General features: G+C 39.3%; 1 protein-coding gene across 2 annotated transcripts in view; it reads left to right on the top strand.

Annotated features, from left to right (window-relative positions):
- SLC9A9 (solute carrier family 9 member A9) overlaps positions 1–26,556 on the top strand; it is a 741,333-nt gene that overhangs the window by 49,408 nt on the left and 665,369 nt on the right. For both annotated transcript variants that reach the window (XM_069104699.1, XM_069104698.1), the window contains exon 3: positions 25,693–25,770. In XM_069104699.1, the coding sequence (XP_068960800.1) occupies positions 25,693–25,770 (78 nt within the window). The remainder of the gene's footprint in view (positions 1–25,692; positions 25,771–26,556) is intronic.

The raw sequence follows: 26,556 nt of genomic DNA, 5'->3' as shown, positions 1-26,556 counted from the left end.
TATAGAGAAGATGACCCAAGAATAAAGAAATCTATACTTGGAAGGGACCTCAGAGGCCATCTAGTCCTACCTCTTAATTTTACAGATGAAGATAATGATGATGTGATATTAAAGACCAGAAATGTCCATTCAACAATTTCAGCACTTTCAAAACCAGTTTCTTTTTCTTTTTGGAGGGGGGAAGGCAAGGCAATTGAGGTTAAGTGACTGGCCAAGGCCACACAGCTAGTGTCAAGTGTCTGAGGCCAGATTTGAAGTTGGGTCCTCCTGACTTCACTGTGCCACCTAGCTACCCCATCAAAACCACTTTTTCTTAAGCATAGGTTCATAGGATTGATGAATGGATGGGTGGGTGGATGGATGGATGGATGGATGGATGGATGGTAGATGAACTGAAGAACTGAGACCCAGAGAGGCTAAGTGATTTGCCCAAGGTCAACAACAGAACTTGATTTGAACACAGGTCTTCTGATTCTGTATTGAATTCACTTTCTACTCTGCACTGCCTCCTCCAAAGCAAACTAATAGAAAAAAATAATAAAATTGGCTTAAATATCTTTTAGAAGTGACAAAATTGGAACATTTCCAATTAATGTCTTTTCTGGAAAAACAACTCCTCATTTTTGTAAGTACTCCTAAGATATTTCTAATTCTTTGCAGCCCTTATTAATTTCTACAATGACTTCTATGTTGTTTTTCAGTCGTTTCAGTCATGTGTGACTCCTTGTGACCCCATTTGGAGTTTCCTTGGCAAAGATACTAGAGTGGTTTGCCATTTTTTTCTCCAGCTCCTTTTACACATGAGGAACTGAAACAAATAGGGTTAAGTGACTTGCACAGGGTCACATGGCTATTAAGTGTCTGTGACCAAATTTGAACTCAGGTCTTCCTGACTCCAGGTCTGGTACTCCACTCAGTTTCCTTTGACTTCTATATCTTAATCTAGTGTGTCAATTTCTTGGTTAGGGATGATAAAAATTTGCAATTTATGTCTAAAAAGTTCTGAGGGCAAAGGTTTCATTTAACTAATTTATTGATTTAATTCTTCAGTTAATGTGATGTTCAAGATAGTAGCTGATTGAAGAACAGCTGATAAAGATGATTTAACCCATCTCAGTTTGTCCTTTTGTTCGATCATTCCTCAAATAAGTAGTAAACCTCCCTTTTACCATGTGCACAGCAGTGTGGGGGACACAGATATCATTCTAAGGTATGGTTACTACCCTCAAGAACAAGTTTAAATCACTAGAATAATGGAATCACTCTTTCTTGCATCCTGGAAGTCCCCATAGCTAGAACTCTCCTGTGCATTTAGCTCTCTGCCTCAGGCTTCTTGGGCAATCCAATTCCATCTTGCCATTATTTAAAACCTCACATTAATGATAACTGGAATGTATAAAAAAAGTGTCCAAAAAGTTGTAGCAATAGTAGTAATAATGATAACACCCATTTACACATAGTTTTACAATTTATAATGTGCTTTCCTTACAACCACTCTGTGAGACTGTTGTTGTTTAGTCCTTTTTCCATCATGTCTGACTCTTCATGACCCCATTTGGGGTTTTCTTGGCCAAGATACTGGAATGGTTTGTCATTTCCTTCTCCAGCTCATTTTACAGATGAGAAAATGGAGGCAAACAGGGTTAAGTGACTTGTCCAGGGTCGCACAGCTAGTAAGTGTCTGAGGCTAGATTTAAACTCAGGAAGAGGAGTTTTTGAGTCCAGACCCAGCATTGTATCCACTGCACCATGTATCAGCTCTTTCTCTGTGAGATAGGTATAAACAAAGTCATATAATAATTCAGAGCAAGGGAGGATGACTTTCAACTAAAGGTAGAGAATCCTGGAAGACTTCATGGAGGAGATGTTATTTGAGTCAGGTCTTCAAGAATGTAGAACATCTTGATAAGTGGAGATGAAAGATAAGGATGTGTAATGGGAATGCAAATTTGGAAGATCTTCCCTGCCCCTAGGCTAAAGTGCACCTGAAGCCTGGGGTGGGAGGCTTGTTTTTCAGTAGATACTTCTTGATTGGCCAGTGAGTCAATAAGGTTGTTACATTCTCTGAGCCAAGAGAAGGCTATATAAGCCCTGATGTGTAGCTTTGTTTTGGGACTCACTTTGAGAAGTGTTCTGTGATTTGATCTGAATTCTGGGAAGCCGATGTTGAGAGTCCCCCGGCTTTGAAAAACCCAGATGTGGAAACCCAGATGTTGACTGGGTATGGATGTAATGGTTGGACAGTTTGGAAAGCTGTCTACTTGATCTGTTAATGTCTTGATAATTCTGTCTGTATATTTTGAAGTTTGGGGTGCTGACCTTTTTCCCCTGAACAAGGTAAACGATATATGTCTGACTGATTAAAGTAAGCTTGTTAACCCATTCTGAGTTGCTTTCCTTTAACAAAGCAGATCCAAGAACCTGTATGGGCAGCAAACCCTGAGGACGCGCTTGGGGTGCTTGCTGCTACAGGATGTCATGAGCAAAGGTAGAAAAAGACTTGGAAAAAGTCCAATGCATATTTTCTGAATAATAAATAGTCCAGTTTGGTTGGTGCATAAAGTTCATTAATATGGTGGGAGACAAGGTTGGAGAAGTAGCTGGATGCTGGATTATAGAAGGCCATGAATTCCAGGCTGAAGAAATTGGGAATTTACGTCATAGATATTGGGGAGTCACTGAAAGGTTTTGAGCAGCTGAGTAACACCATCAAAGCAGTGTTTTTGTTTTTTTTTTAGTAAGACAACTGAATGAAGGATGGTTTGGAGCAGCCAATTAGAAGGTTATTTTAATAAATCAAACATGATCACCTGGCCTAGTGTGATGTCAGTGACAAATGGAATTGAATCCTCTCATCTTCCACCTCCTCCTCTTGGAAGCCCTCCAGTACAAAATTCCTCCCAAAGAATATAAGCTCCTTGAGGGCAGAGACGGGCACTGTGTTCCTATTGTCTACCAGAGTGCCTTGCATGTATTAGGTGATTAACATTTGCTGACAAGTTTAATCACATGGAAAGAACGATAAAATGTAGGGAAATCTATAGGATTTGGTGACGTTGTATTTAAGGGTGAGTGGTTGAGGAGCAGCCCTTGAGAGCTCACTTCGTCACAAAAATAAGAAAGTTTGGGGGAGGAACTAGTTTGGGTGTAGGAAAGAGAAGAAAATTCTCATTTTAAAATCCTTTTAGGCTACATAGGATTTGAGGTGTGAACAGAAGATTCAGGTGGGGATGTCCAGCTGGCTCATTCCATTGCCATAAAGCTGTCAGCACAGCAAAAACTTCTCACTTCCTATCACTTACAAATCAGTTGACAGTAGTTTAGTAAGTTAAAGAAAGCCACCCAGGGATAGCTGTGCTGAGCACACACTTCCTGTTTATCAGCTGAAGTTATCTCTAGGTAGAGATAGGGGAATAATTCTGCAGTAAGCTTTTATTGCTATATAGCTAAATAATTCATCCACTATATTGTACCAATAAAAATAATGTGTTTCCTATATGCAGTTCACTGTAGCTGTTATCAATTGGATTGATAACACTGTATATTTTAGAAAGATTTTTTAAAAGCCCCTATATAAAAAAGTAGTTAATTATATAAGTTTATTATATTTTTCTCTCCTCTCTCCTTCACCCCTCTCTGTTTCTTTTTTCTTCCCTTCTTCCTCCTCCCCTTCCTTCCTTCCTTCCTTCCTTCCTTCCTTCCTTCCTTCCTTCCTTCCTTCCTTCCTTCCTTCCCTCCTTCCTTCCTTCCTTCCTTCCTTTCTTCCTTCCTCCCTCTCTCCCTCCCTCCCTTCCTCCCTTCCTTCCTCCTTTACTTCCTTTCTTTCCTTTCTATTTCTCTTTCCCCTCTTTATTTAACATCACTTCTGTTAAAATATCAAAGTGGTACTCTGACTTTGGTTCTGGCTGACCCCTGTGGCTCCTTGCATTTAATTTTTTAAAAAATTTCTCATCTACTTCCTTGGGAATGATTTCTTTTCTTCCCAGTCTTCCCTTTTCTACTTGATAATTCTGGCTTCAGCAGGTAGAGAATGACATTGTTGGAAGCACGGTCAGTATAAACCAGGAATTTCAAGGTCATATCTTTCCTCTGTTGCAGATTTTTTATATCTCTTTTCATCAATTCTCCATAGTCATGTTGCCTTTGTAGATGTTCTTAGCAGAATACTCAGGAATAGGAGAGTGAGGCCAAAGTTGGTCTATTTGGCTGCCAGGCTCTAAATGGACTGACTGGATTTATGATGGCATTTGCTGCCTGGCTCATTGCACCATAGCCCAGACTTTGAGAAGCTCTTCTTATAAACACTTTAACTCTGATTGATGATCTAGAAAGTTATGGAAACCAGCAGAACCCACAAATCTCTGACACATCCAGTCTGAGTTTACTCTTGCCTCCAGCCCAGTGCTCAATTCTTAATAGTCAGGGTTAGGCTACATTTCTGCTAAAGTTGTACTGTGATGCCTCATAGTGGAATGGAGGCGACCCTAGTTGTCTAAGGTTGGACCACAAGGTCTGGCCTGTCCTACCAAGTTAAAAAAAATTGGTCTATGTCATCCAATAATAATAGTAGCTAGCATTTATACAGCACTTTAAAGTTGACATTATCTTACTTGATTCTCAAATAATCCTGTAAAGTGGATGCTATTATCGTACCATTTTTACAGAAGAGAAAACTGAAGTGACTTGTCCAGGGTCACATAGCTAGTAAATGTCTGAGGCAGAATTTTAACTCTAATCTTAAGAGAAGAGCTGACAGAATTAAGAGAAATGTCATTTCCCTCACACTGCTAACCCCAGAAAGACTCCTAATTTCGAAGACGAATGAGCCAAAAACCATGAAAAGAGCTGGCCCCTTCTGAATCCCGTGGTATAGAAACTTTCCTAGCATGGACTACACAGCAATCTATCTTTCTGTTCCTCATCCATCTGCCTTTATCTTGGCTCCATCCTCTGCTGAAGATTCTCTGAACACACAAAGGTCACCCTTGGCATTTAATAGTAACTCAGAGCCACAGTTGGGGCTTGAAGCTGGGATGCTGGGGTTGTGCATTTAATCCCCCTTCTTTTTGCACAGAAGGACATTGAACTGTTCTTGGACAAAATTGGATTCTGAGATAGAGGACTTGAGTTTAAATTCTGACTCAGCAACTTATTACTGTGTGACCTTGGGCTTTAAATCCCTGGGCATCAATTTCTTTATCTGTAAAATGAGGGTTTTCATTAGATGAGCTCTAAGTTTCCTTCAACTCTATATCTATGACAGAGAAGATCCATTAATGCAGGGATCCCTTTGGGAATCTAGTGAAACCCATGGACCCTTTCTTAGAATGATGTTTTCAAATGCACAAAATAAAATACATAGGATTACCAAGGAAACAAAAATACAGATATTAACATTAATAGAGAGAATATTTTCCACCTCATGAGTTGTCTTGAATGACTTCAAACTCCATAGATCATCATTAGTGATAGTTAAGTTCAGGTGCATTTAAGCTTTTCCTACTTTTTGACCCCTTTTCCTTCATCTCTGACTCCTGTGTGTCTGAATCTTTTGGCACCTTGGTCTCTGCTCCTGATGTTTTTGATATTGCAATGATTTTATTATCTAACATCCAGAATTGGAACATTGTCATAGTATCTGTCGACTCCTAGGGTTCACTCTCCATCTGAATCACATCCATCACTGTCACCCTTTACTCCCCTGCCCTCAACCTTCCCTCTACTGGTCTCAGCTATGACCCTGGCTTGGCTCATTCTGACTGTACAGTCCCTCCCCCTACCTGCCTTTCATTTTTTAACTAACTGCAAGTCTTTCTTTTTTTCACATTAACTTCATTTACTTTTAGTTTACAACTTTCAGTTCCACAGTCCCTTGAGTTCCAAATTTTCTCCCTCTTCCTCTCCTCCCCCTTCCCTCCCCATGGTGGCTTGCAATCCAATATAGGTTCTACAAATACCTTCACACTAAACATTAGTCAAATTGTAAATAAGAATTATAAAGAAGGAATAAAACAAACACAAAAGAGAGAGAGAAAGTAGCTTGCTTCAATCTGCATTCAGACTCTGTAGTTCTTTCTCTGGATGTGGGTAGCCCTTTCCATCATGAGTCTTTTGGAGTTGTCTTGTAACCTAACTGCAAGACTTTCAACTGCAACTGAACAGTGACATAATGTACACCTCACATTGCAAGCTTACCTTGCAATTGCAGCTCGCTTGCAAGCTTACCAAGCTTTCCCTTCACAACCACCCTATAAGGTGGGCAGCATAGTTATTACCATTCCCATTTGGTAGATGAGGAAACCCAGGCTCTGAGTGACTTGTTCTTGGTCACACAACTAGTAAATGATGGAGCTGGATCAGAATCTAGAGCTCCTGGCTCCAAATCCAGGATTTTCTACACCAGGCTTCAGTTCAGCAGTCTTCCAGAAACAAAGTAGATGTTGAAAAGCATATGAGACATCTATTTCAGATGGTCTCATCATTTCATAGCTACATGTCCCTGTTAGGTTATATACAGTTACACCTCATTCATTCGGCATCCCTGGCTGAGGCAGACCTCCACATAAGTGAGTGTTCCTGATGGCTTGGGATTTTTCTTTTTTGATCATTCAACAGACTTTATTTTAATTGTTTTGAGGAAAATGGTTGCTAAAACATAGGCCATCACTTCATACATTTAACATAGGCTAGAGTTGTGGCATGGTAGAGTTGGAAAGTCAGAAGATCATAGAAATAATATTAACAATGGCAATAATAATAACTAATTTACATAATGCTTTTAAGGTTTGCAAAATACATCACATATATTATTTCATTGGATCCTCACAACCATGCTGTGAAGCAGGTGCTATTAGATATGGAGAGCAAGACAGGTTGTGACTTGCCCAGAGGTCACGCACCTATTAAGTTTCATAGGCAGGATTTGAATTCAGGTCTTCTTGAGTCCTAGTCCAATACTTTCCTCTCTGTGCCACCTCATCTGACAGAGAAGGATAGTGAAGCCTAAAAAGATTGTGACTTGTACCATGTCATGCAGTTGAGACCAAGCTGGCATCTGAGTCAACACGTATGTTCTTTGCACTGAGACCCATTGCATGCTGCCTCTCCCAGATCATTAAGTGGATGGCTTTCTTCTCCCACCTTTGGCACATTGATTTTCTTATAGCTGAGGACACTAAACCTCCCAAGGGCTGGAGAGACTTGCCCAAAGTCCAATACTCCCTTAGTCAAGAGTAGAAATGGAAACCCGGATTTCTTGCCTCCCACTCCAGTGGTCTCCGCTCTCCACCATAATGGCCTTGTGAAACAGAGCAGAGAGAACATAATTTATACTTCCCTTTATCTCTCAGCATCATCATTATGTACCTCGGTTGTTCTACTTGACTGGAAGCTGGCAAGTCCTTTGGGGACTAATGAGGTGTGTGTGACTGTTTGTCTTCAAGTGAAATAGCTTCAGAGTGCTGAGTTTTTTGACCCAGTCTGTCCACCTCCTCCTTCTGCTGTCATCTCTCATTTCTCATAGTTGTCACTGAATCCTGACCGTCATTCCAGTATGTCACAGGCCACTTTCTTGATCGCCATTTATCTGTCCAAGAGCCCAAAGGTAGTTCTGTTCCTCCTACATTACGGTACCCTCTGTATGCACTGTCTCCCCCCCCCCCCGGGTGAAATGCATGCCACGCTCCGAGCTGCATCCAATCAGAGCTGCAGCAGTGAGCGCGTCATCCTGTTCTTCCCCAGTGATTCGCTTATTGAATAAAGGTACATTTTTTGTTCACATTTACCTGTTTATTAAAATTGCTGTCAATGTTCATTAAAATAAGCCCTCCCCTGAAAATAATCCCTCTGGTGTTTTTCTGTCCAAAAAATAATAATAAGACAGTGTCTTATTATCAGGAAAACATGGTATATATATATATATATATGTATATATATATAATATCTTTATCTATCTATCTATCTATCTATCTATCTATCTATCTATCTATCTATCTATCTATCTATCTCTCTGTCTATCTGTCCGTCTGTCCATCCATCGGTCAGTCTGTCCGTCTGCTATCATCTATCCATCCATAATGTAGGCTACTCCTCTGACTTCTACACCTTATCTAGGCGTAGGGAACCTGTGACCTCAAGGACACATGTGGCCCTCTAGGTCCTCAAATGCAGCCTTTTGACTAAATCCAACTTCACAGAACAAATCTCCTTAATAAAAGGATTTTTTCTGTAAAACTTGGACTCAGTCCAAAGGCTGCACCCAAGGACCTAGAAGGCCACACGTGGCCTCGAGGCCACGGGCTCCCCACCCCTGCCTTAAACCTTTGTCCTAAAAGTTAGACCTCTGAATAAAAGAGGGAAAAAATGGAGAGGGGGATCATGTTACTCTTAGTTGTTTTCCTACAATCAATGAAGCCAGGCAGCCCAATTTCTAATATGATCTCAATATTTTCACTCTTTTATCTTATTACTATTATTAACAACAATAACCACGGACAGTTATATAGCACCTTAAAGTTTATAAAATGCTTGGACTATATTGTCTCATCCAAGCATCACAGCATAGTCTGAGATAGTCTGAGAGGTATCAGCATCCTTGCTTTAGAGATAAGAAAACTGAGACTCAGTGAGATTTAAGGGTCACTTCTGGTCACTCAGAGGAAGGATCAGACTGACTCCGAGGCCAGCACTCTGTCCTCTATACCATGTTGCTTATTTTGACTTTAGGCCACAAAAACACAAAACCATAAAAATAATTCTACATTTTTCATGTCTTATGCCTCTTTTTTTTGATATTAGTCTTTATATTCCATCAAGCCATAAGATAGATCCACACCAGAAACATTTTATACTTTATTGGTGTACCTAATTAATATACAGGAATTATCTTTCCCACTGGGAAGTTATACTTTTAGTTCATCCTTGATTCATTTTTATTATTGTTATTGTTGAGTGGTTTCAGTCATGTCTGATTCTTCCTGACCCCATCTGTAATTTTCTTGGCCAAGATACTGAAGTGGTTTGCCATTTCCTTCTCCAGCTCATTTTACAGATGAGGAAACTGAGGCAAACAGGGTTAAGTGACTTGCTAGTCTGAGGCTAGATTTGAACTCATGAAGTTGAGCCTTCCTAACTCTAGGCCTGGCACTCTATCCACTGCGCCACCTAGCTGCCCTCCTTGATTCATAGTGTATATAGAAGGAATCTGAGACAACATCAAAGTTAACCTCCTCCCCTAAAAAGTTTTGTAGGTTTTTTTTTGGAGGGGGGTGAAAAATAAGGTTGAAAGATATGAAGCCATTTGTCCAAGGTCACACAGCTAGTAAGTAGCACAAGAGAAGATGATGTAGGCATATATTCTTGCCACTATACCCTAATGGTTCCCACTGAAGTATAAGCCATTATGACTCTTTGCATCTGTTTCTGGTTGCAGAACTGATGGTGTCATCTTAACCTTTTATCCTTGCCAAGAGTATGGTGCTCTCTACCTTGGGAAGATTTTTAGGGGATCATAGAGACATAGACCAAAAGCTGGAACAGTCATCAGAGGTCATCTTATCCAACTCTGCCATTTTGCATATGAGGAAACAGATTCTGATAGACTGAATGATTTGTTTACGGTCAGAGAGGTAGTAAGTGGCAAAATTAAGGTCCAAATTAAGTTCCTCTCTGATGCTGAGTGAAGTGAGGCAGAAGCAGCAGAACATTGTACACAGTAACAGCAACATTGTAGGATGACCATCTTTGATAGACTTAGCTCCTCACAGCACTGCAATGATGGAAAACAATTCCAAAAGACTCATGATGGAAAATGCTCTCCACATCTGGGGAAAGAACTATGGAGTCTGAATGCAGATTGCAGCATACTGTTTTCTGTCTTTTATTTCTTGTGGTTTTTCCCTTTTGTTCTGATTCTTCTTTCACAACATGAATAATGTAGAAATATGCTTAATATGATTATATATGTATAGCCTATATCAGCTTGTAGGCCATCTTGAGGAGGGGGAGGGAAAAGAGGGGAAAATTTTTAGAACTCAAAATCTTATAAAAGTGAATGTGGACAACTAAAAATACATTTTAAAAAATAAGCTCTTCTGGCCCCAAATTCAGTACTTTTTTTTTGCTCTTTTTCCATTTCTTCTCCCGTAGTCCTTCTCCCCCTCCCTTTCCCTCTCCTTTTCCTTCTCCCCCTTCCTCTCTCCCTCCTCCTCCTCCTCCCCCTCTTCTTTCTTCTCCCTCTCCCTCTCCCTCTCTTTCTCTTTCTTTTGCCTGGAGGACCATATAAGTTGAGATCTGGTAGCCTAATGAATGGTGTAATTTAGTAAATTTGGAAAAGCCCCAAGGTTACCAAGTTAACTCCCTCCAACCAATAAATCCTACCCCAAATCCCACCATTACAGCCAAATTCCTTTAGTTAAAGCTCTTGATGCCTATTTAAATACAAATAGCCCTGGGAAAGGTAATACTGTTAGCAGTTTTTTTGCACCCAGGTGTGAATAAAGGCTCTGAGAATGTTGTTGTTGTTTTTTGGGGGGGGGGGAAGGGGAGGGAAAGGAGGAGGAAGAGCTGAGGGCACCGGGTGTCAGGAAGGGATAGGGTTCAAAGGCATGTGAGGAGATAAAGAAGAGAAGGTGATAAAATTTCCCTTCACAAGTTTGCTGAGGGTCAGCCCTGACTACCTCCATATATAGGAAGCATACATTTTACCTTCTGTTCAAATATTCCATGCCAGCCCACATCCCCTACTGAAGGAAGGAGTCAGCTAGACTGTCACACAGTAGAATTTTATAAAAACGGACCTTTCCGAGGAAAGATCATTTGAATTTTAAATCTGTTCTATTTGGCAGCTACTTTCTGCTGATTCAATTTCTTCCTTCAAATCAGCATGAGATAGCTTGATGCCATTGCACATCCCTGCTTGCTCAGCTCTCGTCAGTCTGGTATTTCTACATTAATTACTCACTGGTGAAATCTTGTGATTGAGAACACACACACACATACTACACACAAAATATTGTAAACTGCATGTAGTGTTATGCCCTATAAAATGAGTACAAACCACTGGGGGGAAATGTGTACAGAGACGGGGAAAATGTATCTTCAGAATCAGCAAAAATCCCATGGGATTGAGCCCTTTAACCCTTCAGTTAGACTAAATTAACTTCCCTGAGTAACCTGAGAAATTTTGAAAGACGACCTAGAGTTAGACAAATGTCCTGATTGGTTTTTTAAAATTTTTTTAAAAATTAATTTGTTTGTTTCCTTTTAGTTTACAGGATTCAGTTCCACCTGATTGTTTTTTAAAAGTGAATTTTGTAAACTATGAAATAGTGAGTTTAACATTAATTAACAGGAGAATTCTAGAATCAGAAAGGACAACAGTGATCTTTAGGAGGCAGCATAAGTTATCGAAAGACGGGCATGCCAAATCATTTCAAATTTTGATATACTTCTAAAAATTACAGAGAAGAGAAATCTTATGGCTAATTCAGCAAACTATATTTCAAAAAGGCATTTAAATGTCTTCTATGATATTCCTGTGGATAAGACAGAGAAATGGTAGGTGGCTGTATTGCAAATCATTGATGAATAAACCAATATTAACACAAAGGAGTTTTCTAACAACCATATCATATGGCTTATTTGACTATAGTTGTATGTTTATGTATGTTTAATCAATAAGTTAAATTACAGGTTCCATGAACTTGTAGATAGATAGGTAGATAGATAGATAGATGGTAGATAGATAGATAGATAGATAGATAGATAGATAGATAGATAGATAGGTGGGTAGGTAGGTACCGTGTTTCCCCAATAATAAGACCTATCCCAAAAATAAGCCCTCCCCTTACTGTGTAAGATTCCTCTAAAATAAGCCCTCCCCCGAAAATAAGCCCTATTGAGATTGCTACTGTAGTGAAGGTGATCCCCTGCGCTACACGCTACATTACGGTACCCTCTGCACCGTCCCCCCCCCCCCCCCCTGTGAAACGCACATGCTCTGAGCTGCATCCAATCAGAGCTGCAGCAGTGAGCGCGTCATCCTGTTCTTCCCCAGTGATTTGCTTGCTGGCGCCATTGAGAGCAGTGCCGCGGAGGAGAGCTGAGGCAGGACAACATAAGCCCTCCCCTGAAAATAAGCCCTCTGGTGTTTTTCTTTCCAAAAAAATTAATAAGACAGTGTCTTATTATCGGGGAAACACGGTAGGTAGGTAGATAAACTGTATTTTAGCTATCTTGGTTTCCTTTGTAATCCTGTCTATTTTATGTACATATTTAATCATGTCATTCTGAGAAGGGGCCTCGCCAAACTGCCAAAGGGTTCCATGACAGAAGGAAGGTGAAGCACCTCTGCTATTTGTGAAGACAGAAAAGTCATGCTCTTCCAAATTTCCATCGATAACCAAGCTGAACTTGCTAATATATTTAAATGGCAGAACATAAAGCTACCAGGATTCATTGTCCTGTTGATACTTTGATTTAACAGTCAGTGGGAAAGCACTCTGGTTTGGAAATCAGAGGATCTGGGTGCGAATTCAGGCTCCCCAATTTAATAACTGTGTGACCATAGGTGAGTAATTTTACTTGTTTGGACTTTCTCTGTGCCCATATGTAACATGTGGAAGCCAGGATAGATTCAATTCAATTAACATTTATTAAGTGCCTGCCAAATATGTTATGTGAAGTCGTAGGGATACAAAGGAAATCACTCAAGAGTCCCAGCCTTCAAGTACCTTACATTCAGTATGGAGGTATAAGGTGTTTATAAGGAAGGAAATGCAAAATACATGCAAAGTATCTGGGAGAGCAAAGAATAGTTCACCTGTCCCATTTATGGAGAAGAGAGGGAATGGCAGTATGGTCTAATGACCAGAAAACTGACCTCAGAATCAGGAAGACTGAATTCAAGACTCTCTTCTGGTACATTCTAGCTATGTGATCCTAGTCAAGCCATTTAACTTTTTGGTGCCCTAGGCAACTCTCTAAAAGACTAGAAATTGTAGAGAAGTTATATTGGCAGATGATTGTTTCTGTATTTGTTGTTTTACAAGTGGCTTCTTATGACCAACTGAAATTATAGGTACAGTTATGGGGCAGAGGTGAAATCTGTACCACTTCTTGAAGAAAATCACTATTTTCCCTTCCATTGACAAGTATAGGTATTCAAACATGGGGTATCCCAAAATTCATAGAACAGTTTTAAATTTTCTCCTTAAAAAAAAAAATCCTTGACTCCTCACTCTGTCCCTCCCATGGCCAATGAGTTGTTGAATTATCCATTCTGCTTCGCCACACCTTTCCCAGCTCCTCCTCTCCACCCCAGTTCAGAGCTGAATCACTTTCATCTGGACTTTTTTCATATCCTCATAGTTGGTTTCCCTTCCTCAAGTCTCAACACTGCTGCTCATCCTCCATTCAGCTGTCAAATTAACCTTGCTAAAGCACAAATCTGAATGTGTTGCCCCACCCCTACTCAATAAACTGATTACACCCTATCACCTCCAGGATCAAATATAAAATATAAAACCTTCTGTTTATTATTCAAAGCTCTTATAACCTCCCACACCCCTCCCCACATATTTCTAATTTCTTTATACCTTACTCACTCTTGTGTATGCTTGGATCCAATAATACTGGCCTCCTTGCTGTTCTTTACATTGGATATGCCATCTCCCAGCTTTGGGCATTTTCAGTGACAGTCCTCCATGTCTGTAATGCTCTCTCTCCTCATCTCCATCTTCTGACTTTCTTGGCTTCCTCAAGTCCCAGTGAAAGCTTACTTATTACAAGCAACTTTTCCCCTCTTCTTTAATGCTAGTGCCTTCCCTCTGTTGATTTCCTCCAATGTATCCCATATATAAATAGAAATATATACACATACACATATATATCTTGTTCATACATAGTTGTTGCATGTTGTATTCTCAATTAGACTTTGAGTTCTTTAAGAACAAGTATTCTTTTTCTGTCATTCTTTGTATCCCCAGTTCCTAGAAGAGTGCCTGGCACATAGTAGGTACATATTAAATGTTTATTGACTGACTTGTTTTCCTTCCACCATCTCATTTTGGAGGATATAAAATAGTTTGTAACTTTCTAGTGTACCCCAGCAAAGTGCGTTCAAGTCATGTACATTTCTTTGATAGGTACCAATCCCAAACTCAGGATCATAGATTTAGTGCTCAATGGGACCTCAAAGGGCATCAACCTCCATCATTTTATAGATGAGGAAAGTGCAGTCCTTGGGCGATAAATAATCTGCCCAAAGTCATACAGTTAATAATAAATGGTAGAGCAGGGATTTGAACCAAAGTCCTGGGACTCCAAATCCTGGGCTCTTTCTGCTCGACCTTGATGTCTCTATAACTTGTTCACTGAGTCTCTGATTATCAATATCAGATATCAGATCTGATATCTGATAAAGATCAGATATCAATGAATAAATAAGATATAAATAATAAATAAAATTTATTTTTATTAATAAATAAATAATATTTATTATTATCTTAATAAAACAAGAGCAGACAGGTTTGATAACAGGGCTCTTCACATGGAAGGAGGCTCCGTCTTTAGACGGTGACCTTCTCCAGATATGTTGTGCATTTAGATCTGTAATACTCCAGGGTTTCCATAGCCACTCAAAAGTGATGCAGTTAACAATCCAAACAAGAAAATCTGAGTGGATGAAGAATGCATACTTCCCAGGTGATACCATGGAGTTGGCTAGATAAGCCATTGAGTTAGTCCATCAGGATATATATCATAGGCAGGCATCATAGAAGGATAATGAACTGTGTACAGTGTTGAATAGAAGGCAAAGAGTAAGGTGTTTTGAATTTAGGAAATTGTGCAGTCTTTTCTTGTTTTGTTTTGGGGTTTTTTTTTGCTTTTTTTTGGAAGGGGGAAGGTAGGGCAATTGGGGTTAAGTTGCAGTCTTTTCTAGTGTCACAAGCTGCTATCTGACATAAAAGTCTATCTTTTCAATGTCATACTCCTGTTGAAACTATATTACTGCAAATCATAGAACAATAAAATGTCTGAAAAATCAAACATGCAGATTGTACAAAAGGCAATAAAGAGATGCATGGCAGATGGAAATAGACTACAACCCATTATTAATGATGATTGACATTGTCATGAAGATATGACACCATGTAGTATAAAATACACCATCAGGAACCCCCTTGATCAATAAGGAAGTAGGACAATCATACAGCAAGAGCAAGAATGGATCCTGTGAGCACTGCTGTGGCAGCCATGCTATTTTAGACTACCCAGAGGAGAGCTTTCAGTGCATTGGGGAAATCTTCTATTTAGGATTTATGGAAGCATAGTGATAAGACAAAAAAGGTCAGGATAAGTTATTATCTGAACATGTAGAGGGAGCACCTCCATCAATCATTTCACAAATCCATCTGAGAAGTAGAAAATATTACCATAAAACTGTTTAGTTATAAGCTCTGCACAAATAATTAATAAATTTTGATAAAGTCAGTGTGAATACATGTATTTAACCAAATGACCTTTTCTGAAGAACTATGGGAGCATATTCAGTAAGTCTGTCTCAATTGTCATTCCAGGCTTATATCACTGATAGTAACTCCCAAGTTGATTTCAGAAGTTTTGTAAATGAAAATGTATGATAAATTTAAGCTTTGCCAAAGTTTGGTCTGGTAACTAGACATTTCAGGAACCAATATTTCATGTGTGGGAGACATTGAGTGATTAGAAGGAGTCCAGAAGAAATCACTAGGGATAAAAATGGCTATTAAAAAAAGTGGTTGGTGAGGTGGCTCAGTGAGTAGAGCGCTGGCCCTGGAGTCAGGAGGACCTGAGTTCAAATCCAGCCTCAGACACTTAACACAAAAATTAACCGTGTGACCTCGGGCAAGTCACTTAACCCCAATTGCCCTCCAAAAAGTAAAAAAAAAAAAAAATGGTTGGACTAGCCATTCATTGAAAGTGAGGAAAAGCAAAGACTCTATGAGTGTTACATTAGTGTATATAAAATATTAAAAGAGCTAGAGGAAGGACTAGCACTTTGGGTAGAATGTAAGTTGGGTAAAGGCCATGTAGATTTCTTGGAATTAGAAAAGACAATAATCATACAAGATGAGAAAACTGATGGGTTTTTCAGTTTTCTACTGAAAGAGCTTCCACATGGATGAGATCATGTGATCCTTTGAAGTATTAAAGAAGGTCCTACTAGTCAATTTCCTTGTGTGTGAGCTAATTACACACACATTCACACAGGCACACACACACTTTTTAAAGTATCTAGCAGTTAAATTTGGTCCTCAGGCTACAGGTTGAATAGCTTTTACACTAATTGATAGAGAAGTGTAAACGTCTGCAAGACTAGAAGTGACCTTTCCCTTCAGAATTCATTTTTAGGTTGTTTGTACTGCTGGTATGAGTATTGTTATACTCTTTTTTATTTTTTTTATTTTTTTAAGCAATTGGGGTTAAGTAACTTGCTCAAGGTTACACGGCCAGTTATTTCTGGGTGTGGTGCTAAGTTTCTGAGCCCGGGATTCGATCTCCAGGTCATCCCGACACTGGAGCTGGTGCTCTTACTCGCTGAGCCACTTGGCCGCCCCTTCTATTTTTTATTTTAATTATTTATGTGTGTGTCCTATACCTCACCTCAGCTTGGGATCAGGAAGACTCATCTTCCTGAGTTCAAATGCAACCTCAGATACTGACTAGCTGTATGACCCTGAGCAAGTCACTTAACCCTGTTTGCATCAGTTTTCCATCTATAAAATTAGAAAGGAAATGGCAAGCTACCCCAGTATCTTTGCCAGGAAAATCCCAAATGGTCTCACGAAGAGTCAGACATGACTGAAACAACAGAACAACAACAGCCTGTCCCTCGCCCTTCTCATCCTGTACTCCGTGCTTACACACACATCCCATTTCTGTTTCTGGGATAACACAGCATTTTAATGTTTGAAAAAAGCACTTGGCAAATATTCTTTTTACTCCAACAACAATGCTAGGAGGTAGATAGTATTTTTATCTCTGTTTTACAGATAAGGAAACTGAGACTAGAAGAGGTTAAGTGACTTCCCCATGGTTATACAGCATATAAATGTCTGAGACTGAACTTGAGCTCAGATCTTTCTGACTCCTGGTCCAGCACTCTGTCCACTTGCTGAGAACGAATGAGTGAGAAAGCATTTAAGTGCTTACTATGTACCAAGTCTAATACTAAGTGGTTGGAACCCAAAGACAAAAGCAAGGATAGCTCTTGCTATGAAGATCTTTATATTCTAATTTGAAAATGGTGGCCTAGGAGAGGCACTTTTGTCTGGAAAGATACAGGAATGGCTAATGGGAATTGCTTGATACTTGGACCGGGAGTATTCTGGAATCAGATCAACAGGCTCAGCTTATTTTAAAATTTTCAGTGTGAGTGTTTACTTTTTGGAAATCATCAGATTTTTGTTGATCATCTGCACTTAAGAAAGTGATGGAGAAAATAGCAATAATGTAGGTTAAACTTACAAGGTGCCCCGCATTCATTCTCTCCTTCTCTCTCCCAGAGCTTGTTGTTAAACATTTCCCAGAACACTCATGGCACACATTCCTTTCAGGAGCAATGGGAGGATTGAATTGATTGTGGTTTCAGAACTGACAAACTGGGGGCAGGAGTGTAGGTTGGCTGATGAGAAGATGGTCAAGGAATGGGGAGCAGAGAAGCATGATAAGACCTTGATGAAATAATGGACCAGTTGAGATGCTCACAAACCAGGATAGCAGAATCCCAAGTGGAAATTTTTGCAGATGAAAGGATTAAAACCCCTAGGATGTGAGCCCTTATCAGAGTAGTGTGACAACTCATAGGAGGGAGTAAATGGGTCCAGAGCCTGCCTGAAATAATGGACCAGGTGAGAGCAGGTCATTCTTCTTTGGAACCCTCACAGTGCTTAAAGCAAGGTCCTTTGCATGTAATATTACAAATGCCTCTGATTTCATGCAGCTGGGGAATTACCTCACCCTCATCATTCACTTATTAAGTACCTATTATGACTGTCAGGCACTTTACTAGGCACCTATGGAACTGATAAGTAGATAAGGTCTAACTCTAGGAAGTTAATCCGTAAGTGTCTTGCCCTGAATCTAATAAGTATCCAACTAATAAGAATCCAAGGCAGCATTTGAATCCAGTCCTTCCTCACTCCATGCCAAATACTGAGTGCTGTCTTACAGGCAAATTATAGGTGTTCCATAAACATTTGTTCAAAGAATGAATGAAGATGATTTAGCTTACACTAATCTCCTATCATTAGCAAAGTGCATGTGGGAGGCAATCACTTTAAAATGCTGATTTTTCTAGTCCTCACTCTGTAAAAACTATAATCCAACTGACGGAGGCAAAATTCAAATTCTATTGGAAAACTATAAGAGTCAGTGGATCTATATGGCCATTTAGTCCTCTACTGTGACTGTCATTTTGAGTGACATTGAGCAAGTCACTGATTTCTGTTCCTCCATCTGGAAAATGGGGATAATTATGTTTTCCAGTTGCCCCTCAGAGAAGTTGTCAAGGTTAATTAAATGGTGTTTCTAAAGGGACCTCCTTAGAAGGAGTATACCCCATAAGGAACCAGTCTTCCCGTAGCTCTTATGTTTGTGCGTGACTTAACGGTTTGGTAGATCTCTTGTTATTCCTTCCCAAATAAGTCATATTGTGTCACCAGCTGTCTCCATGCTTTTGAGTCAAACAGGATTTTGTATACATTGCTTTCTGATGCATTTGAAAATTAGACTTGGTTCATCTCCAGTCTCTTTTTGGAAGTTTTCATATTGCTTATCATTGGTGACCATATGTTTATGCAATTTCCAGCCAAATATTGTTGAATAACTGAGATAATATTTAAAACAGCCTACAGCAGTGTGAGCAGACTGATACTTTTTTTTTTGCTCTTTGTTATTTCCCGCTGTTTTAAAAGCCTCATCCCAATAATTTAAGTTGTTTCCTTTTTGGGAACACAGGGGATGCTTCCAGTCCAGTCTTGGGATGCCCCCAGTAACAATACCAGATAAAACATTAGAGTCCATCTTAAAAATGAAATTGAGGGGAAAGATTTTAAATGAAACCAAAATGGTCTGTAGTAGTTATTTCACAAAAGCCTAATTCCAAGTGCCGTAAACTATGATGATTTCCCCTTCCCCCCTGAATTTGACTTTCCTTTTCAAATGTGACAACATTTGAATTCCTTTGGACTCAAGGATGTGACTTCCAGGGCCATATAAAATTTAAACTCAATTTCTAGTCAAAGTTGATGTGAAAGCACCATCTGGAAGTTGATACAATGGCAAGGCCAACCATTTCTGAGAAATTGTCAGGGTTTGGAGTCCCTCCCAGAATCCTGATGTAGTAGTCTCTAAGCTTTCAGCAAGTCTGTAAAGAACACAAATCTGTTTTGTTTATACATCGCCCCATTGCAGTGTGTACCTCGTCCATCTAATTTTGCCAATTGTACCAGAAAATCAAATACTGTAACACCATAGTAAGCCAACCTAGCTGCAGAATGTGTTATTTTGACTAATTGAATTTTTTGGTTAGTTTATTAACCAATTTATATAATGATATTCTCTCAGGCAAGGCATTTCCTGGATAAGTACCATTACTGGAAAAAAGCCTCAGGGATCACCTGGAATCCAGACCCCTCACTTTATAGATGAAGAGAACTGAGATCCACAGAGACTAAATAACTTGGACAAGGCAAACAGCTAATTGATGGCCTGGGGGAAGGGCGAGGGTCAACCTAGTTTTTTTTACTCTGAGTCTAGTAATTTTTAAAATTTCATCTTTGGGGGTGGCTAGGTGGTCCAGTGAGTAAAGCACCGGCCCAGAGTCGGGGGAGGACCCAAGTTCGGTTCCAGGCCTCAGACACTTAACACCCACACACAAAAACTAGCCATGTAATCTTGGGCAAGTTACTTAATCCCAATTGCCCTCTAAAAAGGCAAAAAAAAAAAAAAATCATCTTTGTTAGAATGGCAAATAAAAGGAAATTGGATTAAGTTTCATTCTGGCTTTTAAAAATTTTCTCCCTGCCTGACCTTTTGCTAACATGCTTATTGGACAAGAGAATAACTAATAGGAAGGAATTTTAGGTGTGAACAAGCCACAGATTTGAGTGCAGAACCAGATCGAGACTCAAGGTGTCATAACTAGTTCTAAGAATGGTGGCAGCAGAAGGCTAGTTAATTCACCTAGAAAAAAACCAACATTCTCCATACCTGTTATTTTTCATGAACTTCTAAAGCTTCCTGTTTTTACTTCTTTCACTATGTTCCTGCTCCCAAGCCGTCATAATGCCATGTCGAAGTATGTACCCCTTAATCTCCTCCTGTTTCTGTGTCTGGTTCTAGGAATGGTTATCTAATCGATTGTCTCATGTGGGAAAGGGAGTGCCTTCACCTTCAGGGAACTCACCCTCCATCCCTGTGACTTTGCTAATCAAAGCATCCCTCCCTTGCCCCACCCCTCCCCTATGTGTCTTCTCTTCTCCAATTAGACTACACACTCCTTAGGGCCAGACACTGTCTTGCTTTTTGTATTTGCATACTCAGTACTTTGCAAACTGGCATATATTAAATGTTTAATCATTTTTCTAAAATTCATTTATTTATTTTTATTTGTGTGGAATTCTCAGAGGTTTCCATATCACCACCAGCTTTATTATTAACTAAAACCATCAGGGACAACCTTAACTTTTTATTTTTTAACTTTTATTATATCTTATTATGCATAAAATATTTATTATATTTTAACTTTTATATTTTTGTGGGACCTCTTTCCAAAGATTTTCGCATAATGATTCATAAAACAGTTTGGAAATTTTATAACTAGGAATTCCAGGACCTGAGACAAATTCAATTAGTGGACTGAACTAGAGATTTTGGGACATCCCCCCAAAATGCAGTTGGTGAGGCCACTATAGTCTGCCACTATCATTGGTGCTGGACATCCTAGGGTCCTCTGGTCAGAGAGTATTAGGTGGGGATGCACTCAGGCTTTCATGGTGGGATAGAACTAGTGGAGAAGTAGAGATATGAGGGATTGGCCAAAGGAGAAAGCGTCACTCCTGGCCTCCAAATGTTGGCATTCTGGAAGAAAATCCATAGTCATCATGTGCTAATTATGAATGACTCTGCTGATTGGTTGCTAGATTGAACATCTGCCTGATTAAAAAAACAGGTTCTGTAACCAAGACTGGATAGAGGAGATATCAAGTCGTGAACTGTGAACAGCAGAAAGAGAGTGGTTTTTATTCAGTAAAAATCTCAGTTCCTTCAAGCCCATGAAAGGGTTAGGAAGCCCATTCACACACACACACACACACACACACACACACACACAAACACACACGCAAATCTAGGCTAGTACTTTCAACATTTTGTTGTCTTGTAACATATCAAGGAACTTGCCAGAAAATATAGGGAAACTCTTTCCTTCAGTTTAACCATCGAGATATAGTTAGACAAACAAGTATATATATAAAAGTCATGCTTCATAATATGCCTCACATGTCCCCTCTCTTCTCTCCAACAATGTCACCCTTCTTACTCCTAGTGAGAAATGGTCAGAAAGGAGCCCAGAAGAGCATATGCAGAAAGGTTCTGTACCAGGCTTGTTTAGGAAGTAGTAGTCTGAGGAGAAGAGAGGAAGGGGGCATCCAACCTCAGGATTGAGTCTTTGCCATCTGCACTACTATGACACTTCCTGGGGTCATTTCACCTTTACACATACATGAAGGATGAAGAGAAGAATTGAAAAAGTTAACCAGTGCCCCAAGATATTGGTATAGGATAGGAATGGTTATTTGAGCAGGATGAAGAATTGAAAGTACTGCCCATTTTACCAACTATGGAATCTCAGATCCATTGGCATAGGCAGGAGATTGATAAGATATGAAAGAATTTATAAGTAATTAAAATCAGTGTTGTAAGAAGAATTATGCCGTAACACTTAGAACACTGGATTTACCATCCGAAGACTCCATTTTTTTTTTTTAAAGCAATTGGGGTAAAGTAACTTGCTCAAGGTTATACGGCCAGTTATTTCTGGGTGTGGCGCTAAGTATCTGAGCCCGGATTCGCGTGTTCTTACTCGCTGTGCTACCTGGCCTCCCCCGAAGACTCCATTTTACTACTTAATAACTTCTGTTTCTATAGTGCCTACCTCCTCATTTTGCAAATTAGGAAACTGAGGTCCAGTAGGAGGTTAAATGACATGACCAAGATCACACAGGTAGTAATTATCCAAAGTGTGATTTGAACCTAGGTCTTCTGATTTATACTCTTAAGATTTATAAAATGCTTTTCTGAACTGAACAAAAACCTCTTCTGAGATATGGATAGTGCAAGTCCTATTATCCATATTTAAAAAATGAGAAGACCAAGGCCCAGGTGAAATGATCTGTCTATCTAAATATTATGACAATATTATGACAAATTAGCCCTTCCCACACTAGTTCCTATCAAAACAAACAAATGGGGAGGGGGAGTAAAGTTAACATTGGCATAAAATGAATAATATATCTTTTACAAAATTGCCCTGGGCCCATATAATAGCAATTTTAATTAATCTTCCTCCCCATCTTTTAATTTACTTATATATTTTTCTTCAGTAGATTCCTCGAGTAGAAATCAACTTGTGGTTGCTTTTTTCCTGTCATTGTACCACTTGAGCAAGTTGTATCTTTTTTTCTAGGCCTCAGTTTCCTCATCTATAAAATGAGGTGGTTGGCCTAGGTGACCTCCTAGGTTCCCTTCCATCTCTAAATCTATGGTCCTATGAGTTCAGAGTCGTTTCTGGCACTAAACCTGATGAGGACAAGATCACATGATCATTCTATGAGAGTGCTTGTTAAAGTCATCAGGATTAAGTATCTGGCGACAAAAATGTAAATCTCAAGTGACTCCTGATATTGATTTAATATTATCAAAGAATCACAGATTTTGAGCTGAAAGGGGCCTCAGAGACCAAGATTTTATATTATACACACATGCATATATACGCACACATAAGTATACTTATATATATTTATGTGTATAGATTTATATATGTGTAATATATGTGTATACATATATATATTCATTTGTATTTAGAAAGAGAGACAGAGAAAGAATGAAATCATTTTCCCTCTGCTATCAAAACAGCCAATCCCCACCCCCCACCCCAAGACAGGAGAAATGTCAGAACTTGGATGATTTTGGACAGAAGTCAGAATTTCCAGGACATACACATATATAACAGGGCAGAAGGGAAGAGAATGGCTTCCCTGAAGGAAGGTGCACACAGCACCATTGTGGCCTTGGGCCTTGTATCGATCTGAGCTTGCTATCCCAAGCAGGGGTATTTTGGGGGGGCAAAGCAAAGGAAGAATGGTGCCCATCTGGCAAGTAAACTCTACTGGTGATTTTATAGGCACTCTCTCTAATCAACAAAAGCCTACGTTAAATGCTGAAAACCTAGGTGGGGCAGGGCAGTGTGGGAGAAGGAGGAACAAAGAAATATCAGAGCTGGTCCATACCCTTAGGCCACATATAATGTAGATAAGAATATACAAAAACAAACAAACAAAGATTTAGAGAATGATTAACAGCTAGGCTGTATTGTATAAACACAATGCCTAGTGTATAGGGAAAAAAACAGTCATTTATTAAGGGGTCTTCTTTGATAGGGAAGGACAACAAATGATAATAACAATTTATGTTGTCTGACTATCTAGCTAGCTAGCATTCTGTCTGTCTGTCTGGTTTTCTATCTATCTACCTACCTATCTGTCTATCTCTGTCTATCTGTCTCATTGTCTTTCTGTGTCTCCCTCTGTCTCTGTCTATCTCTGTCTGTCTCTGTCTCAGTGTCTGTCTGTCTCTCCCTCTCTCTTCCCCTCTTCCTGTCCCTCTCCCACCCTTTCTCCCTTTCCTTCTCCAGCAGTGCAGTGGGTAATTGAGTGCTAAGATTTGGTGTTAATAAACATGGGCTTGTATCCAGGCTCTGACATTCACTAGCTGTGGGAATAAATCATGTAAGCCCAAAAAGTCTCAGCTTCCTCACCTTTAAGACGGGGATAATAATACTCTCAGGACTTGCCTTATAGAGTTGTTCTAAAGAAAAGGCACTGCAAACTCCAAAGAGCTTCCTTAATGTGAAGAAGAGTAATCATTATAAATAAAGTAGACATTCGAAGGAGGGCGAGATTACTGCGGAGTCTGGAGTAGTGAGACAATGGCTCCATACTGTAGGTGGGTCTTGAAGGATGGTCAGGGTTTACGTAAGGAAGGGGAGGAGAAACAAGGGAAATAGTTAAATATGAGAAACTAACAAGTGAGGAAAGGAAATGAGGTGTTAAGTTTAGCAAAGACATTGAGGTGGGAGTGACCATGACGTGTTCATAAGAGTGTGAAAAGCATTTCCTTATCAGAGAAAAATATTTGCAGTATTAGAGTACATGGGAATTATAGAAGTTGAGTATCTCTAGAAGTGGTACTATGACTTGACACCTCTATTTCTCCTTGAGACTAGGGGCCTGCCTATAACTCTTACTCACCCCTTCCTAGTGGGAGCTTACCATGTGTATAGACTTCTTTGATAATGGCCTCCTGCTACTTCGTATACCAATTATCTTCTGGAACCTTCCCCAGTTCTGTTGCCTACCCTGATCAGTCTGTCTAATCCCTGATCTGGACTTTCCCCTATTGTCTGTCCTGTCCTGTTACCACCAAGTCCTATGACAGACATGAGTATTAAGTACCAAATCACACAATTTTGGTTTTTATCATTATTTTAAAATAAACAACTAAAAAGTCAAAGAACAAATGACTCAGAAGTTAATTTTTCACTTTCAAATAGGTTTTCCAATTCTTCCTAATGGGTCTATGGCATAGAAAGGTAAAGAATATATCCCCTGTATTACTGTCATTGCCATGAATGACCACGGGAAAGTTCATATTTAAATTTGATAATTTAGTCTCTGGAATGGAACAATAGCCAGTTATCTACAAGAATTACAAAACATGATCAACTGCAAACTATAATAATTTTCCAAAAGTGACATTTGAGGGATAGAGATCTTTGTAGGGAGTTCAAAGATGAAGAAGTTTCTTCTATCAAGGATATTTGTTACCTGGTTTTCTAAGACAGTTGCTTTGCATACTCAGAGATTTAAGTGGCTTGCTAGAGTCAGACAGCCAATATATGTCAAAGCTGTGACTTGAATGCAGGCCTTCCTGGTCTGAAGGTCAATTCTCTATCCACTATGCCTTGTTGTCTCTCTGATGTAGGAGGAATTTTTAAGAACAATCTTCTAGCCAGAAGCTGCCTTGATGGAGTGTCATATTCCTTTGGCATAAAAAAGAGAAAGAACAAGTCAGAGTAAAAAGGAAATAGTCTCTTTGTTGGCCATATCTTCTGAGGATTCATTTAAGGTTTTAAAGATGGATGTACGCCTTTCACATTTGAAATCTTGTCTTCAAACAAACCTTTGTTCTTAAGTATTTAAACCTGAATTTTCTTTTCCATTTTGGCTTTTGCTCATGATCTGGTGAAGTGAAATGAATGCTCCCCAGTTCTTGAAAGCCCAAATGACTGCAAAACTGATCTCAGAGCACAAGTTTCATGGCCCAAAGGGGCACCATTCTAACTTAACCTCTGTCTATCTTTCTCGGCAGATGACGTTTGATCCAGAAATCTTCTTCAATGTTTTATTGCCCCCGATTATCTTTCATGCTGGTTATAGTTTAAAGAAGGTAAGTTTGGGTGATAGCTCTCTTCCTACTCCCTTCCCCAGGAGAAAAATCTAATGACATTTATCTGGCCAGATAATTATACTCTTAAGTAAGGGGAGGTAAAATATAGAAACACTTCCCCCTCTTAAAAATATTTGCCTCATTCATTTATGCAGGAGTTTTTAACCTGAACATTAAAAACTTTTTTTGATAACTATATTTTAATATATTTAGTTTTCTTTGTAATCCTGTGAATTTTATTTTATGCATTTAAAAACATCATTCTGAAAAGGGGTCCATAGGCTTTGATCCACTTCCCAATGGGTCCATGGCATGGAAAGGTAAAGATGCCCCTGTATTAGACTGTCATTGTTATAAATGATCACGAGCAAGTTCAAATTTGAATTGTTGATGATTCCTTTGGATGCCTACAACTGAAAAGTGTTCATAAAAACATATTGATCACATTTATTAAGCACCTACTATGTGCCAGGCATTTTAGTGGGTACTGGGGGTTCAGAGACTAAAACAAAAGTCAATTAGTCAAGAAGCATTTATTAAGCACCTATTGTGTGTGCAGGCACTGTGCTAAGGGCTGTACTTGCCCTTGAGGAACTTAAGTCTAGTCAGGGGAGACAATGTATGTTATGTAAATACAAATATAGATAGATAGATAGATAGAGACAGACAGACAGACAGACAGATACAAGACAGATGGATACATAGATAGACAGACAGATAGATACAGACAGATGGATACATAGATAGATAGATAGATAGATAGATAGATAGATAGATAGATAGATA

This window comes from Petaurus breviceps, unplaced genomic scaffold, assembly GCF_028583685.1.
Source record: "Petaurus breviceps papuanus isolate PSGF00001 unplaced genomic scaffold, PetGlider_PUasm1.0 688, whole genome shotgun sequence".
Lineage (NCBI taxonomy): Eukaryota > Metazoa > Chordata > Mammalia > Diprotodontia > Petauridae > Petaurus > Petaurus breviceps.
This window is presented reverse-complemented; position numbering and strand designations above follow the sequence as displayed.